Source organism: Theropithecus gelada, chromosome 4, assembly GCF_003255815.1.
Source record: "Theropithecus gelada isolate Dixy chromosome 4, Tgel_1.0, whole genome shotgun sequence".
In the NCBI taxonomy this organism is placed as follows: domain Eukaryota; kingdom Metazoa; phylum Chordata; class Mammalia; order Primates; family Cercopithecidae; genus Theropithecus; species Theropithecus gelada.
The window spans coordinates 120,100,351-120,124,198 of record NC_037671.1 but is presented as its reverse complement, the minus strand read 5'-3'; the positions used below and the strand labels follow the sequence as shown (position 1 = coordinate 120,124,198).

Here is a 23,848-nt window from a genome sequence, read left to right as displayed (position 1 = left end):
AATTAATTTAATTACAAATGAAGCATGAGCAGGACATATCTTCTACTATCTTGAAAATGTCTTTCCATTGCTGTTTAATTGGCCAACTTGTCCTTCCAGAATAAGTTGCTCATTTTTCATGAGATGTACTGAGTTTTCACAAATATTCTTCAAATGAAACTTCTGCTTGAGATATCTACAGATTTTCTTCCATAGGCTCCCAAGCCACAGAGAACAGAGATCTTTTAGTTTGTTTACTGAAAGATCCATAATTATGTTGATTTGGCTTATTTACTTTTTAACTCTATCTGGAAATGTCAAGCCACACATTAGATATTTTCTAGATTGGTAATTTTACATTTTAACTGTTTTTTCCTCATTTGATTCAACTAATTCAGGAGATCTAAGCCTACTTACAGAGGGAGAGAATATGATCCTTTTTATGTTAGTTGTTGAGTCTATTTTAGAACTATTTGAAAGTTTCCTAAAGTTTATTTTTCGTCTTTATTTAGTTTACAACTTTGAGTATTTATTGAAAGAAAAGCTTCTGAAAGTGCCTTATGCAATGCCTTTTCTATTTTTCTTTTTTAAATGTTACACCGATGGGCTATTTTAATCTTCTCTTTTCTACTCTTGCATTTAAACATTTTTCTCCATCAAAGGCTAACAACTAATTGAATTAATTGGTACATACTTGCAGTATGGACAATAAATATCTAATAAAATTTCCAAATTCTATAGCAAACATTATGTTCTGTATTCATGAAGTTTAGGAAAATTATTAACTATAGATCTTAATTTGGCTTTATACCAGTTTTTTAATTCAACTTCTATAGATCTGATTTATGTTCTAGAAAGTTTAAAATGTTATACTCTTTTCCAGTAAAAACTCTGATGACAGAGTAGCTCATTTAGAGAGTCAGGTAAAGTTGCATAACAAAAGAATGAAATTAAAAGAAGGCAGCGTTCAGAAGGTTACCAAAGCCTTGACAAAAATCATCTTTGAATTGGAAAATTTGTTTGTAGGATGCCAGCTAAAGAAATTGACAATTAACTGTGGTATTTTATCTCCCAATTTGTCTAGAGCTTCTTTTAAATATTTTAATTTATCAACTTCATCATATCAAAACTTCCCATAAGGCCATTGTTATTTTAAATATCTATTTTCCTATCTATCCATCATCTATCTAGCTAGCTAGCTATCTCTCATTTATGTATCATCTGTCTGATCTGTATTGGGGAAAAAAAATAGAATTAATGTGTGACTTTATGTGGGAAGAATAAGTTCTTCCAGAAAAATGTTTGTATTTAGACAGAGACAAATTTCTGATACACAAGGAAGAGAGGCCACTAAGTTCTGTCAAAAGTGTGTGCTTGCTAATGGTGTCTTAGATTCCCAAAGCAAATAGAGTGTAGGAAGGCAACACACAATCACTAAAATAAAGTCGTCTTTCATAAGTTGACAACACAGGAAGTATTCTTTTAAAGGTATTCTAAGAAACCTAAGGCTGAGTGATCTACCACTTTTGACAAATTGGTTATCAATTTAAAGGATCTCCAAACAGCACTCAGGGCCAGCTTGGATTGGACACTTCTTAGGCTTACATTTTCCTCTAATGTTTAGGTACTATCGCTTATATAGCCAACAGAAAAAGATGACTCAAAACAAAACAAACTCACAAACAAAAAAGACCCATAAAATAAGACTTTGTATATGTATCTAAATAATAGCAAAAGCAAAGAAACAGCAAGGCAATAAACAGATATGGAAAAAAATATTTATCAAATTGTGTATCTCTAAAGTGATATATTTGTTGACATAATAAAAAGCTTATGTCTAATTACCAAATGGTGCATTTCAAAACCAAAGGTTATGTGACTTAATATATAAAGATACCAGTGAAATTACCTTACCCAAAGACCTAAGTTTAATGGCCTTCTATATAAAGACCCACATGATTACAAATCCTAGGATAACCACATAAATTCAGCAACAAGAGCTCAGTAAAATTAGCCCGAGCAAGAAAATCATTGAGACTGACTCACATGGTAGTATGCGGGAAGGACAGAATGTGGGCATGAGGGGATCCAGTGAGTGACCCTGTTGATCAGAGCATCTCCTGGAATGTTATCAAATAAGGGGTCTTCAATATTATCTTGGTGAAGCCTCTAGAAATATGAAACATGCTGAAGCTAAATGCATAATTTTTTTTAAAAAAAGCACAAAAGCTGGCTGGGTGTGGTGGCTCACGCCTGTAATCCTAGCACGTTGGGAGGCCAAGGCAGGCAGATCATGAGGTCAGGAGATGGAGACCATCCTGGCTAACACAGTGAAACCCCATTTCTACTAAAAATACAAAAAATTAGCCGGGCATGGTGGCGGGCATCTGTAGTCCCAGCTACTTGGGAGGTGGAGGCAAAAGAATGGCATGAATCCAGGAGGCGGAGCTTGCAGTGAGCTCAGATTGTGCCATTGCACTCCAGCCTGGGCGACAGAGTGAGAGCCCCTCTAAAAAAAAAAAAAAAAAAAAAACACACAAAAGCGAAACAAATTGCTTACTATAGTAAGGGATAGTTATGCTAGGCAGATACATTTTATCTGAACAGAAGACTATTCATTTTATATGGAGTTTTTAGAAAGTGTGGAGTTTAGGGATTGAAAACCTTGCAGACTCTGAGAGCTGGCTGACATCACCTGTAGCAATACGATTACTCATATGAGACTGTTGATTAGTTGGCACTCATTTATTGAAGTGATTCTGATCCTGCCTGAGTGATTATCAGAAGTAAAGGCTGACAGTACTTGCTTGGCATCCAAACACATGTTCACTGAGGCAAATTGTTGATTGACTGACAGGTTTAGCACTGGTTCTGGTGGTTCCTTGTTGCCATGGCTACAGAACAATGAGTCTTCTCCTAAATTTATGGAAATGATTTTATTCTCACAATTTGGGAAATATTGGCCCAGACCAAATATTTTGTGATTACAAAATTCTGTGAAGGGGTTGTCCCAGAGCCTGACAGATTTTTCTCTCACCCCGAAATACAAAATACATTTTATTCTCCATCTAGAGAGAAAAGATAAGCCAGGCATTTAGAAACAAATTCTGGTCTTTCCTTTCCAGAGATGGATTAGCGGAGATTTCATTCTTCCTGGATAAGTTCATTAGAGGTTACTAACTCAAAGGCCTCCGGTTTCAGATACAAATCATTCATGATGCATGAGTAGAGGAGTGAGATTTAAGGTGTAATATAGAGTTATGCAGTAAACAGGAGAATGCAGATTCTTGTAAAGAAGTCGATGAAATTTACATTGAAAGCACTCTGCTGGCCAAAAACGACTTGTCTATGAGCTGGACTTGCTTACAGACAATGACTGCATCAAAAGAAAAGTTTTGTTAGTTTATTTCTTAATAATTTATTCTATCCCATAATCATCATTTAACCTTCACTGGAAATAAAGTTTTATTTGGGTGTTTTCTTTTTCTGAACATGTAGAACTGAGTCCCATCCACAGAATGGCATCTATTTATAATGCTGATGTTGGAAGAAAAAATCATTTTTATAGGTTCAAGTATGTCACATTAGGCTTGTAATGAGATTAAGTTTGGGGATATAATTGTCAGGTAAGACAATGATGCATCCTTATTTGTGTAATAGTGAACATTTTTAAAAAAGCATTAAATGCCATAAATCATGAAGGATGCAAAGATGACTGTGTCTCTGGTGATTAATATGCATGTTGTTATTCCTAGCAGAAACCTTGGATTCATGCTAAAATGATTTTTCTCATCACAGGCTGTGAGCCCATTCCTGTCCGCTATCTTGAGTGGAGCAACATCGAATCCATCATAGCCATCGCCTTCTCATGCCTGGGAATCCTTGTTACCTTGTTTGTCACCCTAATCTTTGTACTGTACCGGGACACACCAGTGGTCAAATCCTCCAGTCGGGAGCTCTGCTACATCATTCTAGCTGGCATCTTCCTTGGTTATGTGTGCCCATTCACTCTCATTGCCAAACCTACTACCACTTCCTGCTACCTCCAGCGCCTCTTGGTTGGCCTCTCCTCTGCGATGTGCTACTCTGCTTTAGTGACTAAAACCAATCGCATTGCACGCATCCTGGCTGGCAGCAAGAAGAAGATCTGCACCCGGAAGCCCAGGTTCATGAGTGCCTGGGCTCAGGTGATCATTGCCTCAATTCTGATTAGTGTGCAACTTACCCTGGTGGTAACCCTGATCATCATGGAGCCCCCTATGCCCATTCTATCCTACCCAAGTATCAAGGAAGTCTACCTTATCTGCAATACCAGCAACCTGGGTGTGGTGGCACCTTTGGGCTACAATGGACTCCTCATCATGAGCTGTACCTACTATGCCTTCAAGACCCGCAACGTGCCCGCCAACTTCAATGAGGCCAAATATATCGCCTTCACCATGTACACCACCTGTATCATCTGGCTAGCTTTTGTGCCCATTTACTTTGGGAGCAACTACAAGATCATCACAACTTGCTTTGCAGTGAGTCTCAGTGTAACAGTGGCTCTGGGGTGCATGTTCACTCCCAAGATGTACATCATTATTGCCAAGCCTGAGAGGAATGTCCGCAGTGCCTTCACCACCTCTGATGTTGTCCGCATGCATGTTGGCGATGGCAAGCTGCCCTGCCGCTCCAACACTTTCCTCAACATCTTCCGAAGAAAGAAGGCAGGGACAGGGAATGCCAAGTGAGTTATCTGACCTGGGTTTATCTCTCTTCTCTCTTCCTTTTTCTGTCTCGCTTTCTCTCTCTCTCTCTCTCTCTCTCTCTCTCTCTCTCTCTCTTCCTTTTTCTGTCTCTCTCTCTCTCTCTCCCTCCCTCCCTCCTATCTTCCTCTAGTTTTCTGAGTTGTCTCTTCCATTTCTCCAGTGTCTTTCTCTTCCTTTCTTAATCTTTTCTCCCTTTCTTAAATCTCACATTCTGTTGCAGTAAGAATGCAGAACTGAGGCTCCTCTCTGTTTTCATTTCTTTGAAAGAACAGGAGCAGGAAACAATCCTTATTCTTGCCTAGAAGCGGAAGCTTCGGTTCTGCCAGTAACTTTCCCTTTTGCATGGGTGCTCCTATGGAGCATCATTGTGCCCCTGGAGGCTGGGTCAGAGAGGCAAGCACTAATTATAATGTCTGGTTCTGACCATGGTGAAGGTAGCTTCTGTTTTTCTTTTCTTTTTTTTTTTTTTTTATCATTCTGGAATCACACCACTTCTAAACTGGGGTGAAGTGGAGGAAAACCTAGCACCTGGAGAAATTGCCATGTCAAAATTTGATCACTACTGAGCACCAAGTATGTCCTAAAGTAAGATCCTGCAAGCAACTATCTTATCATATCTCTCTTATTTATTGAACTTGAATGTATATTGTAATAAACATGTTCCACGATGTTATACATACATTGGGTCATCTCTGCTACTGCAATGTCATGATCAGAATAGTTTCTTAGTCATAAAGCACCAAAAAAAAAAAAAAAAAAAAAGGAACCAGGTGATAAGCCCAAATCTTGAGACTTTGTGTGAACACTAAAGTCCCGATGAATTCTATTCAAAGTCCAGATAAATTCTATTTCTATAATTCTTCTGAGTTGTTCGTATGATAAGCACTTTCCTATCCTTTTTCTATTTTGAGAAGAAGCATATGTTAAAATTTGCACGTCACCTCTTTCTGTGACCCATGAAAATAAATTTCATGTAATGATTTTTATTTCAAAATAGCAGGGATGCTTGAAGTTCTAAAGGTAACCGACTTATCCAAAAATTAAGTCATTTTCTCCACTAGCAGCATTAATTTTACTCTTTCAAACAATCTTTTAAAAGTAAAAAGGGATTAAGAAAATTATAATAATAAATAAATACAAATTATAAAAATTTACAGCAGACTACTTTTCTCACCTACAAAATGAGGGGAAATAATGTTACTGCTGAAAGATTCAGATGGATAAAATAATTATTAAACAATGTGTACATTATCATGATTATTATTAAAATTTTCTTAATCCCAAATGTGATAGTAGAATTTCTGTAACTTTTCAATGTATTTCCCCTTAGTTATTCTTTGTCTAGGTCTTAACTGGTATGAAACTTATCACTTTAACACATGCCAAAAATTTTACATTCTTTAAATTTCTTGGTTTTGTATCTTTACTTTCCAAGAAGCAACATGGGCATCTTTTGCAGAATTTATGTACCTTGAGAATCTAACAAGGGAGTCTTTGGGAAAACATATCTTTGAAATCCATTTTATGGATTTCAAGTAAAGACATCCCTGATTTTTTCAAAACTAGGATGAAGCTAATAATGTATGCTTACTTCTTGGTATATCAATTTTTAAGTTCGTTATAAGATGTTGATCATAAAATTTGGTTAGCCTTTTTTTTTTTTTTCTCTCTTACCATGTTTTTTTATTCTAGCCAAACTGCCCTCAGTAGCAAACTCCTGGCAGGGAGTTAACAGGGAGCATGAAAGCAAACCAACAGTGCCACGAAATGGAAGAAAAAAATAAACAATTAGTCTAGATGTAAAATGGCATCACTAACAATTTCCATTAAGAGGTAAGAAATAAGAGGAAAGAAAATGAAAAGAAAGAAGGCATCCCTTAAACTGGAGTGTTCACAAGGATTAAAAGATTCACTTGACTGCATCACCTATGGTTTTCTGAGGGTTCCATTACAACATCCACCATTATTCCACTCCGTGTTTCCAACTACCTTGCCTTTATTATGGTTCTTCAGAAGCTTTCTTCTAATTTTTGGGTATGGGTCATTTTTGAAAGTTGTTCTTCTAACCATTTAAGGTAAAGAGAAAACCTACATAATTAAGTTATCTTGTGTTGGTTCCCAGGCGTATGCATTTTTGAAAGCTCTCCCAGTGATTCTATGTACAGACAGATATGGGCACCTGTTTAAGAGAACAGTGACTAATGAAGAGTATGCAGTGCTGCAGAGATGAGTTGCAGCTATCTGATGTCACATTAACAATGCTGAGCATTTCTCTCATGGCCAGGCATTGCTGCGAGAGATTACCTTCCCACACCTGGAACCACTTTCCTTAGAAACTGAGAACATTCCCTTCGTTATTAGAAATTTAGAAATTAATTTCATGTGGGATCTTGCTTTTGAGAGAAAAATCAGCATGATCTAAATTAACTGGATTGGTTGTCTAGGAAGTACTGCTTTCATCAGTAAATTGTTGAACTATTAGCTGTAATTTATCAAGCATTATTAAATTTGTTTAATAAGAGATATATTTCTAATTAAAAATTATAACCTGCAGCTTTCTGAGTACAACTTATACCTACTCCAATATGCACCAAGCAAATGAACTGACCCGGAGAGAGTATTTGAGGCTAACCTTCTATGGAAAACAATCATATGTTTACTCATTTTTCTCATGTATTTGCCTGTTGCTCCTGTTGTAACTATGTGAGACTGTAATTTTAGTATATAAAAAAGAATCTCAATGCTTATGTTTTTACCTTTTCATTGCCATTTTATATTTTCCTAGTTTGTCTCCAAAGTTACAAAAACCACAAACAATCTAATATTTTTACAGCAGCAAAAATCTGCTAGAGTTTTGCCAACTGAAGCAAAGGGGCTAAAAACTCTAGAGAACACATCACCCAATGAGTTTATTGCTATTCTGGATGTGTAATTCCTACATTTATGGTACACTGAGGGTGTTCAGCAGTCTGCATGTGTAGCTATAAACACAGAACAGATGCTGTAATGAAGAGCTTCCAACTGATCTATCTGCTTGAACATTGTTTTGAGGCATTGCAAGTCCAACAGCATTCTCATGACAGGCTGTTTCTGAGATACGTGGTTGGAATGATGTTGCGTGTCTGTTTTTAGCAAAGTTTACTTCGATTTTTATTTTATTCACAGCTGAATATCTGACGCAATCAAAGGTTTGGGCACTTGCTTTACATTTTCTGGAATATAATTTAGGAGGAGTTTTATCAATACACTGGGTGTTTGGGTTACTTGAGTTATTTATAATTAGAAGTCCCATACTCCTAGTATGCCTGTGAGATCAACTGAAGTTACCTTTGACACCTCTCATTTCTTTAGCTTTTTTAAAAAATGAACATGCGTGGAAAAAATATTCAGGACTGAGTAGATTTAAAAATATTGAAAAAATTTATTTATTGGTAATAGAAAAAAACAGAAATCCATGGACATAAATGAGGAAGTAAATTAATTAGATCCAAGTAATTTAACACTTCCTTTTAAGGCAAAATGAGTTAATATTATTCAACTGAAAAATTCAAATATCATGTAAATGACATGCTTCTTTAAAGAGCAATTATATCAATGATTACATGCCAAACTAACATCTCTAGTTAAATCCTAGATAAATAAAATCACTGAGTGCCAAACAATGTGATGGCACATGGAGCTGAAATGTGACAATACATTCCTATGACGTTTTGCATGCAGAATTGTGTACAAAACTAAAAACAGTTACAATCCTTCCTCCCTAAAGGCATCAGACTGACACAAGGAAGTAATTTTAAAATATAGGTTACTAAGTAAATGGATATTATTATGCTACCTTGATTATTTCTTGAGTATTTGAGTATTTTTTTTTTAACTTAGTCAAGAACCAAGTGAAATTCTAAATGGAATGATGCTCTGAGGAAATTTTCCACTTTGTTCTCTGCTAGAAACATATTTTGTCCACCAGTAGAAGCAAATAAGCCTGCAGCATTAGTCATTATGCCCTGGGTAAGCATTTTGATTTTCTTTCCTCTGATTATGAAAAGCGATGTATTAGTGAGCTTACAGCTATCACAGCCAAATAGAAGTGACATGTTCTCCTCTTTTCATTTTTGATACAGTTCTCATTTATGTTTATAGCTCTGCTAAATTTTTATTATTTTTAATTGACAGATAATAAGTATACCTATTTATAGGTTACACTGTAATATTTCAATACCTGAATACCGTGTGTAATGATCAAATCAGGGTAATTAGCACATCTATCATTTCAAACATTTATCATTTCTTAGTGTTGGGAATATTCAAAATCCTATCCTTTAACTTCTTTAACTATTGTTACCTATAGTCACTGTACCCTACTAGAACTTATTTGAAAGAACTCATTTACTATTCTGGCTCACAAAGAGGATAATCTTGTCATTTTGAAATTATTTTTCTCTTAATCACACAATATGTGGCTTTAAAAACTATTGTAATTCTTCATGATATTTATAGTAAACATCAGAAGATTTTATTGAAACATTTGTAATATAATTTTACTACTGGATAGTAATATTTATTGAGGACCAATTTCTCATTCATTCATTTATGCAATCAATCATTGTTTCAACAGTAAGCTTAAAAGCACTTAGGTACTTGGTATGGTGCTAGGTAGTCAAGATAAAAAATATATATGTATATATAAGAGGCAGGCACTGACTCTACCACTCTTGCAATATGGGAGAGGAGACACTAAAAAATATAACTAAATGTACTATGTTAGATGCCGTAGTAGAAAACCAATATAACATTTTCAGTGCCCAGGGAAGAAAGAGATTAAGTCCAGCTAATGGAGTAGTATCTGTAGAAGGACTAGAAAGATCTTCCAGTAAAAGTACATTTGAACTTGACCATAATGGGTGTTTTTCAACTGGAGAAATTGTACTATGGTAGACCATTTTACATAGAGAAAATAACATAAGTGAAGATTCAAAAATGTTAATGCGTTTTCATGCCACGACATAGAATTTGTTATGCATGAAGCACATAGAGAGGTGTAGTGTTGGGCAAATTTGCAAATGCAAGAAGAGTATAGAATATAGATAATGGTTAATGTCCCAAGAGGAAGTTTCAGTACTTTTTCTATAAACCACAAGGTGCAATAAAGGTTTTTGTGAAGTTTCATCTCATGTGTAAGCTTAATGGGAAGAAACTGACTTATAGAAAGACCAGTTAATAGAGTGCCACAGTAATCCAATAACAGGTAAAAATAAAAACCTTAAACTACAGCAGTAGAGTGAAAGTTGAATCCAAGGCATGCATATGAAAAAGTTTTCTGAGCTTAATTCACTAGACTTGAAATACCAGTTATGTGAGGTGAAAGAAATAATAAGAAAATAGAATAGGACTCTTATGATTTGAGCCTGGGTGAACTACTGCTACTACTGAAACAGATAAGGAATACAGGAGCGGGACAGAGGAGATATTGACAAGCTGGGTTTCAGATTAATTCATTGAAAATGCTATAAAGTCATCCAAAGGGAGGGATCCATAAGGTTCTTAGAAATTTAAGTCTGGAGCTTAAGAGAAACGTCTAGGCCAGACCTCTAGATTTGAAGATCAATTGTCAAAATACTTAAAGTGCCCAAGAGGGTGGTTATGACATGAGAAAAAAGAAGTACCAGGAAGAACAAACATTAGGGAACTCTTAAGAGGTAAGATAAGGAAAATCTGAAGGCAGCAGACAAAGGTAATCAAAAAGAATGTGGGAAATAAAAGGATGCAATATTATGGAAACCAAGGAGACCTTGTATTAATGTGCTCAGGTTGCCAAAACAAAATACTACCAACAGAGCGGCTGAAATAAAAGATGTGTATTTTCTCATAGTTCTGGAGGCTGAAAATCAAGATCAGGCCAACATGGTTGGTTTCTGGCGAAGGCTTTCCCCTTGAGTCACAGACAGCCACCATCTTGCTGTGTGCTCACATGACTTCTTCTTTGGGAGATAGAGATAGAGGATATAGAAAGCAATGATAGAGGCAGTGAGACAGCTCTGTTGTGTTTTTTGTTTGTTTGGTTGGTTTTTACATGGGCACTAATCCCATCCTAGGAGCCCCATCCTTATGACCTCATCTAAACCTAATTACCCAAAGGCTCCATCTCCAAAACAATCTCTACTAGGGCTTCAATAAATGAATTTTAGGGAGAATGACTTATATATTCAGTCAATAACAGAATGTTTCAATAAAATAGAACTTGAGGTCTTATCCTTGGAATCACCAAGGATGGGGACTGTATGGTTAACCTTAATAGGTTTCAGTGCTATAATCTGGGTAGAAGTTATACTGCAGTAAGTTGAGGAGTTTGACATTAAAAGAAGTAGGAGATTCTGACAGTTTTTAAGTAGGTTGAAGAGGAGGGAGGAAGGGTATCATAGAGGAGAACCTTAAGCTTCTTTGTAATACCTGAGAAAAGAGGCGACAAAGAAGGAAAAGTTGGAAATGTAGGAGCGAGATCATCTGGTGTGTGCTGGGAGGCCTGGCCGAGAGTTGGGCTGTTACAGCAGAGCCATCTGACATTAATGGGGAACTATGATAATGAAGCACCAACTCTGAGGATGTATGTGGGTGACACTGGTTCTCACTCAGCTGTGTGTATAATGGTTGATATTAAAATAGTTTGAAAAATCAGGCTGGGAGCTTATAATCATTTTTATTAAAATTTGAAGATAAAACGCATCCTACTGTTTTTATTGTACCTCTGGACTTATAAATATTGATAGTAAGATTTGAGAGGGGCCAAATGAGGGAAAGCCTGGAAAGGAAGGTGTGCTCTTCTGGAATTACTGATGGGTTGGAGCACTGTCAGCCTGTAAGTAGGTGCCCTTTGTAGAAGAAAGAAGGGTAGACTGGGAGTGGTGGCTCATGCCTATAGTCCTAGCATTTTGGGAGGCCGAGGTGGGTGGATCACATGAGGTCAGGAATTCAAGACCAGCCCGGACAACATGGCGATTCCCCATCTCTGCTAAAAATACAAAAAGAGAATTAGCCAGGTGTGGTGGCATGCACCTGTAATCCCAGCTACTTGGCAGGCTGAGGCAGAATAGCTTGAACCTAGGAGGCGGAGGTTGCAGTTAGCTGAGATCACACCACTGCACTCCAGCCTGGGCAACAAAAGTGAAACTCCATCTCAAAAACAAAAGAAAACGAAAGAAGAAGAAGGAGAAGAAGGAAAAGAAGAAGAAGGAGAAGAAGAAAGGGTATTGTGTATCCAGAGTTGGATTCAGTTGGGGATACAGCATGCACATCTGTTCTGTGCGACAGGAAAGAGTTAGAAATCCTTAGATCCATCCCTGAAGCACAGACAGTCATAGTGCCTAGGTGGCCAGCACAAGGATGTTTTGTTTGAGGTAAAGTCTTGTGCTCCTCAAAAAATCAGGCTAGAGTGTTCTCACTTCCTGAAAGATGCAACACTTTTTCTTCACCTGAAGGCCCTTGGCATACTTTAGAATGAACGTAGCTTAGTAAGTAAATGGCGTGTGGAGGAGAATGCTGCTGCAGGGGACCACCTGGAGAGTCACACGCTCAAGTGAAAGGAAGGGGTGAACAGCCCCAGAATAATGGAGATGCACATTCCCTGTCCCCAACCTGGTGAGGCAAATTTGCAGTCACCACCATTTCCTTGTTTTTTTTTTTTCCTTGCAAATAACACACTTGCTCCACAAATAACACAGAAATAGCTACTTTTAGTACTTATGGCTCATATTTTCAAGTTCTCACCTGAGACAGACCATGGACACCTATTATGCTATGGCTTCAAAGAGAACATAATTCCATTTAAATATAGGTCACCTTTTATATTTCAGATTCAAATAAACTTGTAGAGTCAATACATATTCAAGTTCTGAAACTTAATATTTTATTCTCATATGTTAATGTGTAGTTTCTAAACTGAATTCATAAATATTCCAAGATATTATCTGTAATGGCTCAAGGTGGGTACATTCATCACACCATCATGCAAATAAAGAATCTGAGACTTGGAAAACTCAATGCTATTTTTATAAGAGGAAGAAATGGGGCCAAAAATCATTGTTTTCTGGATAAAATCATTTATTTTTATCATTCAATGGCTCTCTATGTTTGTTACCTCAACAATGTTTTTATTATTCATGCATTAAATTCAATTAATAAGAGATAGAGCCCATTCCCAAATAGTTCATGGTATAACACATGATTACAAAAACATTGTGTGCATGAAATGATAAGAAACAGTATAATGTGGTGATTCATGTGAATGGGAAATTTTGGAGTCAGATGTTTTTAGTCAGCTTGAACTGCTATAACTAAAATATCGTAGACTGGGTGACTTAACAGCAGAAATATATTGCTCACAGTTCTGGAGGCTGAGAAGTCCTAGATTAGGGTGCTAGCAGGTGGGGTCCTAGTGAGGGTCCTCTTCTGGTTTGAAGATGGCCATCTTCTCATTGTATCCTCACATGATAGAGAGCAGAGGAGGGAGGAAGCAAGCTCTCTCCTGTATCTTCATTAAGGCACTGATCCCTTCATGAGGGCCCCACCCTCCTGACCTAATTATCTTTCAAAGGCCCTACCTCTTCATTCTCTCACATTGGGGTAGGATTTCAACATATGAGTTTTGGAGAACACAAACATTTAGTCCATAGCAGATGTCTACCGAGTGACCTGTTTTCTTTCAAATTACTAGTCCTTGGGCAAATTGCTTAACTTCTATGTATTTGAGTTATAAAAATGGATAATAATAGTGCTTATCCCATAGGGTTCTGAGGAGGATAAAGTTACAAAATGTGTATAAAGAGCACAGCACGATATCTAAATAATTGAGAAAAATCTCAATAATTGTTAGCCAGTGCCATTAAAATTATAAAAACATGGGAAGGTATATGAAAGTTCATATACTATACTAACATAAAATTCTTAATTACCCATTGAAGTAAAGAGAGTTCTAGAAACTGGGGATATGCCTTAGCGTTATGCATTCATTATATTCATGCTATAAAAAATGGAGGGGCTGTAAGTCTGCTGGAAGTGGAGGCATGCAACTGTTACTCAGTGTGAGATGTGTGAAGAAGGACACCCTGTATGACACAGTTTGGCAACCTGTCCATGCTTGGCCTCAGCTAAAGAAAGATGAGGTCATTTGCATCCCATCTGCTAGCCTTAGTGTCCAGTATAAAGTGTTATCAACTTAAAACTGAAGCTGAAGCAGACTGTGTGAATGTATTGGAAAGCCAGTCAGGGGGAGCAAACGTATTGAGAGTTTAGAGAACAAAGAAAATAAGAGGAAAGTCCCAGTGGGTTTGGAAGCTTCAAATCATAAGAATAGAGCCTAAAGGATCATTAATTAGAACACTTTGGCTGCAAGTTATAGTTGACAACTTAAGCTAGCCTAAGCAAATGGGGTGGGGTATTTAATGTAAAAATATAAGAAATAATATCGGGTATCTCATGTGACATAGAGGACTGGCTCCAGAGCAGAAAGGCTCCAGGTTTTTATCTTCCTGTCTCCTGTCTCACCCTGTGCCTTCTTCATCTTCTCCTCAGATATCTTTATTTCGTGAGCAGTCGTGGTGAGTCTCAGGATAGCTATGCCAATGCTCATGAGTTCACATGTTGTTATAGGTCCAGATACCCAAAGACACTGACTGAATTCCCTCCACCCACAGGGTTCTCCATAGCACAGAGAGAAATACTGTCCATGGAGGGGGAAGAAAGCTCCATGGCTCTGTTAGAGGATCCATTTATTATGAAAGTTTGAGGTGTAGAGTCAACTAAGTTTAAAAGCCAGACCTTATCTTCACTTCTATTATATGGGTTTCTGGCTATAAAATATCTCTCTGTTGCCTCAGGATGAAGACTAAGAAAAGACAAAAGTTAAGTTTTGTTTTGCTTTGCTTTGCTGTCTTATAAAGAAAATAGATCATTAGAACATTGTCTTCTGAGTTAATAAAAATACATTATAAGTTACAGAACAATAAAATATTATTGTTAACATTAGTTAGCAGAATAAAAAAAGAGAAAATCTGTGACTATTTAATCCATTTAACAAAAGATGTACCTATAAGAAGATTTTATTTCATCAGAGTAAGGGAAGCTGCCTATAACTGAAGGCAACTTAATACTAGCCTCTATGCAGGTTATCTGTAAGACACATGAGGAATTGGCTGCTAACAAAATTAGGCCAAGCCCTTAGGTGATGCTGCTCCAGGTAATGAAACACAACTGTTTGAAAGAAATCAGTAACAATAGGAAATACTTTCCTTCCCCAGATTTTCCAGTTATAAAAATATATTCTCAAGTTATCATGCTCCTAGCAAATACCCTCAAATACTGTGGGAATTAATATCATTTTCCACTTGATCAAACTTTATATTTCTTACGTTATTTGACTTAGATGGGTATGAAAAAAATATAGACCTATGTAATAAAAGTACATTAAAATAAATTATGATAATGGAGTTGCAGTAGAGATGAGGAAGAAGAGGGATGCTGTCAGCCAGTTCTGTGACTGTAGTTGTTGATTCCATTAGTGTCTTATTGCAAACTTTAATTAAGGTTTTTATAATTCAGTCCTTAATTTCAAAAAATTACAGAGAGTCAATTATTTTACAAACTGTGGACAATTTTTTGGTAAGGAAAATAGCACAGTGTGTGATCTTACAGAACTTCAAGTGTAGTGGAGTAGAGGAATACCAGCAAGAAACCTGGCCATGACAATGTGACACGGTGACGTTCTACAACAGAGGAAGTAGGGAATGTTTGGGAGGCACCTAGAGAGCCTCTAGTAAAAGCCTTGGAGGCAGGGAAGGTCTAGGAAGCTCAATGGACAATAGTTTCCATTAGCTAGATCAAGAAGGAGATTAAGAAAGAGGAGGTTAAGGTGGGGGAAGTGCTGAGAGAGTATTCTAGGCAGAGGGACCATGATGTAAAGAGATTTGGAGGCAAACAAGACCATAGCTTACTAGGAAAATGAAAAAATAAATAAACAAAAGGTTTCAGTAGGGTTGGTATTCCTTGTAAGGAATGTTTGTTTAGCTTCAAGTATGTGAAGCCAAAATTTATTTCAGGGCTGATCCTAGTGTAAAATCACTTTTGCTAGGATGGTTAGAATTATAGGCTTGGTTTCAAGGGCTGAAACATACCTCTTAAGATCCAGAAGATAAACACTGTTGACTCATTCATTCAATAAACAACTTTCAAGCACCTAATTGTGTCAGGCACTAGGACAACTGCAGTGCTGAACAAACACATCTGGCTCCTGACTTTGTGGAAACTGAAATCTAGCCAGTAGACTGGGCACTGAACAAGACAATACAAGTGTAGTGAGTGTTTCTATGAGAAGTACTGGTGTTATATGAGTGTTATTAGAAGTCTCCAACCAGTCCAAGAATGCTAGAAATGTTTCCAGGAAGCATTACTCTAGCTAAGATTTCTGAAGAAGGAGAAGGGGTTGGTTAGGAAAGGAAGAAGACTGATGGGATAGAGCAGTCAGGGAATCTGGATGTAAAGATGGGAAAAAAGCAGCACTCACAGATGATGGAAATGAAGCAATTCCAGAATGCCTGGAGCAGAGGAAGTAAGAAGGAAAACATAGTGAGACAAGACTCGACAGGTCTCTGGGGCCAGATCACTCAGGAACTAGTTAGAGGAAGCCTTAAGAGCTTGGACCTTATCTTCTGGACAATGAGAATCCACTGAAGTCGCAGACCAGGGTGCACTGTGATTGGTGAGATGTGTGTTTCAGAACTATCACTCTATCCCCAGTATGGAGGATGCTTAGGAGGCGAGCAAGATATGAGCCTGAGCTCTGGGAGGAGACTGGTGCAGGGTCCAGGGCAGACATTACAGTGGCCTGACTTGTGGCTTTGACAGGTGGGATGAAGACAGTGAACAAAGAGAAATATTAAGTAAGAACAAAAGTAAAAGTAAAGTTGCTCAAAAAATTCAATGTTAAGAGCTACACAGAGCCAAGAGAGACATGCCTTTGCCTCAGGATTGTTAGGTTCCGAGACCTATAAAAGTTGAACTATAACCAGAATAAATGTATAAACATACTACAACATGACTGATCTGGAAAAGGAGGAGAGCAGAGCAAAACAGTCACCCAAACAAACATTGGAAATGACCACAGATCTCTATAAGGTGGAGGTGAGTGAAGGGCTTGGTGACCAATGGGTTCATTACAAATTTAAGATGAACCTAACTGTCTTCATTTGATGCAATCAAATGTTTAACTATTGAATCTTATAACCCTCCATCCCCTCCTTCTGCCTCTGTGTGAACAAGCAATGGTCAAGTCTTGTCTCCCCTTACAAGTCTATTGATATATGTTGCAGCATTGTCAATGCTGTATGTTATTTCCATTGCAAATGAAAATGGAATGAATTCTGGCATGTGTCAATCTTATTTCATGAACTTGTTTAATGTAAGTCTCATCCTAGCTGACATATCATTCTTTTGGGGGCAGACAAAAATAAGCCCTGCATTTAGGATTGAGCTGAGAGTGAGCTGTGGGAAGGATGACAGCAAGACTGAGAACCAGATCCTGGCTGGCCCTTGGAAAAACTTTCATTAGGAATGTGCACTCTTTGGGGTTCAAGGCAACTCACCGTGTTTTTCACATTTACTTATTTTGTAGCGTTCAGTTTATTTACAGTAGAGATGACAATACCCACATTCTGCTTATCACACTACCCATGAACATAATACATTCATATGGCATCATACTGTTCTAAGATAGTGAATTATGTAGTAAGTAGATTTTAAGAATCAGCTCAGTTTGTGTCCCAAAGCCTACCTTATTATACCTGTGCTTAGCTTTTCTGACCAGAAATTCATAGACAGCTTATGTGTTAACATGTACTACATCTATATTTCATTTCTCCCACAGTAAGAATCCTAGCTCCCAAGAAAACGGATGAGAGGGTCAGAATATCTCATAAGTATATATTTTTATTATTCCACAATAGTCATACAAAAGTCCTAGAATAACTACTAATACTACCACTACCAACTCATTACTGAGAAGAGTTAAAACAAATTTCATACTATCTTCCTATTTCCTCCTTTTAAAATAGTTTTACTACATCTACATTATTAGAGTACAATACCATCTTTCTTTTAACTTTCATTTCATCTTAGTTCTACGATTAAGGATACGTTTAGCACTTACCTCCTGTTCCTATGATGCTGTCTCCCTAGTTATTTCACTAGTCTGAAGCTTATAATCTTTTTCTAGAGTAGATTTCTCAGGAAAAGTTCATGGGACTAAAACTTAGATTTTGCTTATTGGAAAAAATTTTGTCTACAATCTTTATCTCAAAAGCCAATTTTGCTGGATATAATTCAAGGTGCACATTTTATTTTTCTTAAGTATTTTCAATATGTTGTTCCAGTTACATTTAGTATAAAAGCTTTGCTGCCCCCAAATCTGATAATAATCTTTCTTCCCTTATAAAACACTTACTGATTTTTCCTAGACACCCAAAATATATTTTTCTTTTTCTATAAAGTCTAGTCATTTTACTAGAACAGTTATTGGTACTGATTGTATTGGGTCAATATTCTTAGAAATGTAATACTCTCTTTTAACATGGATTTACATTTTTTTTAATTTTAGGAAAATTTTCTTGAGTTACAGTCTTCAGTATTTGTTTCCTTGCCTTAGTTTTCTTCATCAAGAATTCCTAGGATCTATATATTCAATCATCTTTGGTTTGCTTCAATATTTACACTTTTTCTCTAATCCTTTTTATTCTCTCATTTCATCTACATGTTATTGAAGTATAATTACATACAGTAATATGCATTGACATTAATGACAGTTTGATATATCCTACAAATGTGTAATACACTCATGAAACCAACCTACAACCAAAACCTAGGGCATTGCCCTCACTCTAGAAAGTTTCCTAGTGTCTCTTTTTAATCTATCCTGTTCTCTAATTAGAGACAACCGCTATTCTGATTTCTAGCCCCACATGTTAATCTTGCCTGTTCTTGAACTTAATAAAAATGAAATCATAAGGTAGATATTATTTTGTGTCTCTATTTTTTCACACAACATGAGATTTATCCATGTTCTTGCATGTAACAGGAGCTTATTCCCTGTAATTGCTGAGTAATGTTCCATTGCATGAATATACAATGTTTATTCTTCTGGTGATGAACGTATGGGTTGTTTCCAGCTCTCATTATGACAAACAAAGGTACAATCAACATACACACCCAAGATTTTATGAACATATATTTTCATTTAGGATGGTTATATGCTTAGGAATGAAATTGCTGCTTGATAAGGCAGGTGCAAGTTTAACTTATAAGAAATTGCCAAACAAATTTACACAACGCTTTTGTCATTTTGCCTCCTACCAAGAATGTATGAGATACATTTGGTGTTGATAGTCTTTGACATTTTTAGCCACCTAATGTGTATGTAGAGGTATTTAATTATAGTTTCCATTTGCATTTTCCTGATGACTAATGATCTTGAGAGTCTTTTTATGTGTTTATTGGCCATCTATACACCATCTTTTGTGAAATGTCTATCCAAATTCTTGCTTTTTTATTGGGCCATTTGCCTTTTATTATTAATCACATAATCTGGATTTGAATTCTTTGTCAGATTTATGTATTGCAAATATTTTTTCTCAGTCTTTGACTTTTTATTTCTTACTGGTATTTTTTGATGAATGAAAGTTTTTAATTTTGATGAAGTCCAATTGATAAATTTTCCTTTTTCAGTTAGTGCATAGCTCAGTGTAGAAACCTTGCCTATTCCTAGATCATAGAGATACTCTCCTATGTTTTTCCTAGGAAGTTTATGGTTTTGACTTTTACATTTATTACTGTAATACATTATTACTGTACTACATCTTGTAATACATAAGCAACAGGTCTTAGTTTGTGTGGCTATAACAAAGCTGTCCATAGACTGGGTGGCTTATATACCATAGAAGTTTATTTTTTACAGTTCTGGAGGATGAAGTCTGAGAATAGGGTGCCAGCATGGGCGGGTTCTGGTGAGGGCCCTCTTTCACCATGTAGACTGTTGTATTCTTGTTGTATCTTCACATGGCAGAGACACTGGAAAGCTCCCTGCGGTCTCTTTCATAAAGGTAGTAATCTCACTTATGAAGCCTCTACCCTCATGACCTAAGTGCCTCCCAAGTGCCCTGCTTCCTAATATCATCACATTGGGAGTTAGGATTTCAATGCATAAATTTGGAGGAGGCACAAACATTCAGTTCATAATAGAGTGGATCGAGGTTTTTGTTTTTGTTTTTGTTGTTTCTAAATATACATTCAGTTCACCCAGATCAATTTTTGAAAATATTACCTTCCCTCATTGAATGACTGGTACTTTTGTCAACATCAACTGAACACATGTTTAGTCCTGATTATGAACCCTCTATTCTGTTCTATCCATGTATTCATCTATCTTTTTGCAAATACCGCACTGACCTGATTACTGAAACTTTAGTCTGAATATCAGCTAGTGTAAGTCCTTCAACTTTGCTCTTATTTTCCATGATTGTTTTTCCCATTCTAGGTTTAGGATATCATTTTCATTATTCAAAAGTTCATCGTTACGTTTGACGCTATCTCTAGGTTTTGCAGAGATGCCCATTAATAGGGTTGAAGATATTCCCTCATACTCTTAAGTTTGCTGAGAAATTGATCACAAATGGGCATTGAATTTTGTCAAGCTATTCTTCTGCATCGGTTGAAATGATTATATTTTTCTATGTTACTGGGGAAATATATTGAATTATCAAATATTAATCAAACCCTGAATTTCTAATATAAGCCCTCCTTTGTCCACTATATAGACTACTAGAAACAGGGTATACCTTGTCTGACATTAGTATAACTAACAGCTTTTATTTTTGTTTGGTGCTTGCATGATATACCATTTTCCATCCTTTGATTTTCAGCTTTCTAACCTTTGACGTTCACCTTTCGTGTTTATGTGTTTAAGGATTGTCTTATATGTGCAGCGTATAAGTTTGATTTTGCTTTTCAGTCTAATAATGTTTACCTTTAAATTAGAATATCTAGTTTATTTACATGTGATGTAAATGCTGATACAATTATATTTATATCTACCACTTAACTATTTTCTATTTCACTGGATTTATGTTCCATTTTAGCTTTTTTTCCTTTTGTTGATTAGTCTAATATTTATCAAAATAATAATCACTAGTATTTTAATATTCAATCTTCTCCTGTATTAGTTTGTTAGCTCTAAATTCTTTTATTATTTTTTATGGTCACCATAGAAATTACAAAAAAATTATTTAATCTCTTACAATCTCACATAAATTAGTAGTTTTATCACTTTCCAAGCAAGTCAAGGATCATGAAACACTTAAATTTATCTTGCATCACTGTTGTGCTTTTTTCACATGCATTCCATTTCTACACATATTTTACATCCTATCTTATATTACTATTAATGTGATTGATTTGCATAATCAATATTTATGTATCCCCATATGTTTCTCCTTTGTATTATAATCCAGTTACAGACTGAGCTGATTTGATGTGGACTGTGGTTTTATAAAACTTGTTCTGCTTCACCTGGTGCATCCTGTTCTGAGGGTGGAGCTATCCAGGGGTCCTGGCTGAGATTCTGGGTTCTGATTGTGTACTTGAACCTGTAATTCTTTGAAAGTCTTGACTCCAATTTTGATTCCTCAGCTCTGTGAGACTTCCAGAAACTTTACTCTGATTTTCAGCAGCTTTCTGCTTGGTTTTGTATCCTGTGCTTTGTGTAGCCTAAAATGTGATAATCTTTCTAGAGGGAAACCACCAAGTGTCAGTCTCACTTTTCTTTACTTCCTTCTCTCCAGGATCTTAGTTCCTCAAGTTCTAGCTGCCTTGGAGCACTTGAATATTTAAAATTTTATGTCTACAGTCTTGTGAATGTATCAACAATTTTCGTTGCTTCTTTGCCTCTTAGTTAAGACTCTCTGCCTGGATTCTTAGTCTGTTGTCCTGTATCAAGAATCATCAAAAATTCCAAAGAGAAAAATAGCTTGAAGATGATCTGCTTACCTCTCTGAAGTCCTGTTCCTTCCAACTTATTGATCTGTTGGATTCTGGTTGCTGTGACAGCTTCTCAATATCTTCCAGTGGTTTAAAAAAATTTATCTGGTTTTTCTTGTTGTTTTCAGTGGTAGAGTTAGTTTGCCCTGGGGTACTACCTATTAGCTGAAAGCAGAAATCTTCTTATACCAATCTTGATGCCTCCCTTTTATATTATATCTACCACTTAATATTATTGGAGGATGTTAGAAAACCAGTAACTTTCTCAACAGGCTTTGATGTGACTATGTTGTTCTTTAGGACTATGGTGATTATACTTGTAACACTATAAGAGAAGTTGTATGATAATTGCTTATTCAGTTCTTTTTCAGGTTCCATGTGTGATGACATGAAGGTATTAATGCCTCTGCTTAAAGACAAATACTAGTGTAAAATAAACCTTAGTGGAAATAGGTGTCTAATATTGAGGTTAGTGCTATAGCCAAGAATTTCATAAATCCTCACAAAATTTTAGGTTTTAGTGTTATAAGTCCTTTATAGTTATCATTACATCTTCAGTTTTAAGCCTCTTACTAAGTAATTATTTCTTTTATTCAAAATATTCTGAGGTGAAAATTTTAACTTTTGGCAAGTTGTTTTCATCATCCTTTTCTCTTCTCGTCCGTGATAAATCAAAGTAAGATAATAAAAAGTCTGACTTTGGCAGTTTGTCATCTAAAGTCTATCTGGAAGCACAGCAGGCTATTTTCCCTTTTGTGTAACTTGATTTGCCTTTTTTTTCCTCCTAATTTTGAGCATCTGCTTTCTCATTGGAAAAGATGCCTATATGTGAGAACAAACACTTAAAATGTAGGTACAATAAAATAATGTATTTACAACATGAAAAGTACTAACTGTACTCTACTGTAGAATTCTGAAATAAGAAAAACTTCAGTAGTAATCAACTTAAAAAATATTGGTACTGTGCCAAATTCTATCATTTAAATTTGGCATGTCTCCTTAGTAGCTCTTCATATCTTTTAATACATAGTTTTAGAATGTTTACATTATATCTTTTTTTAAGTGAAAGAAAATATGTGTGCAGCCCCATATAGTATCTTAGTTATTGGGGTAAAGCTAAGAGGAAAAGGAATCATACTCTGAATTATTAGGTCATGATAAGTTTATTTTTATAATAGAAGTTATTGCTTATTTTTATATTAAAAATAATAAATACTTACAGTGTGCAATTTGGAATATATTGGGAAGCACAAGGAAGCTAATAGTAATTACTTCCAGTTATATCTAGAAAGAAAAATCACCGTTGATATTTTTATGTATATCCTCATTTTAGCATGCACATATATACATACAAGCATATACATACACATTATTTTTACCAATTTTTTTTAAATTTAAATTTTCTTGGGGACATTATGACATTCAATATTAAATTTTAAAATTAATTTAAGAATTTATAATAAAATAATTGCTTTTGCTATCCCTGCAATTAGCAAAGTAATAGAGAAGCTCAAAATTATTTCTTGCTAATATTCATATTAAGAATATTTCTATATTCTGTTTTGATTTATTCAATCATTCATTTAACACTCATAATAAGTAGAGTGGCCATATGTCTTTGTACCTATCCAGACAGTCCCAAGTTATCCCTTTTTTATGGCTTAATTATAAAGAAAACTTCTTTCACTCTTAAAAGTAATAGGTTTGCACGAGAAATTCTATGGTTTTCTTAATTATTTGAAAAAATTGGGGCATATGAAAGCAGAATAATGTGGCACGTAAGGTAATTCTGACATGAATCATATCAGTCTTTAGAGACTATGGCCTATGGGAGATTAGAACTAACATTAATAACATATAAGGAGTAAAAAGGATCACAGGAGAGATACCGAGATTTCACCTACATTGCAATGTGAATTGTACAGGAACTTGACAAACATGTTGGAATTGTGAAGGAAACATATGCAAGATTCCATGAAGGCTAAGGATCCTTTAGGGAACCTAAACATTACCAAAGAAACAGAGGGAAGAAAAATAATAAGATATCA

General features: G+C 35.9%; 1 protein-coding gene across 1 annotated transcript in view; it reads left to right on the top strand.

The window, feature by feature from the left end:
- GRM1 (glutamate metabotropic receptor 1) overlaps nucleotides 1-23,848 on the top strand; it is a 169,679-nt gene that overhangs the window by 128,789 nt on the left and 17,042 nt on the right. Inside the window, exon 8 of the mRNA XM_025382365.1 lies at nucleotides 3,778-4,708. Coding sequence (XP_025238150.1) covers nucleotides 3,778-4,708 — 931 coding nt within the window. The remainder of the gene's footprint in view (nucleotides 1-3,777; nucleotides 4,709-23,848) is intronic.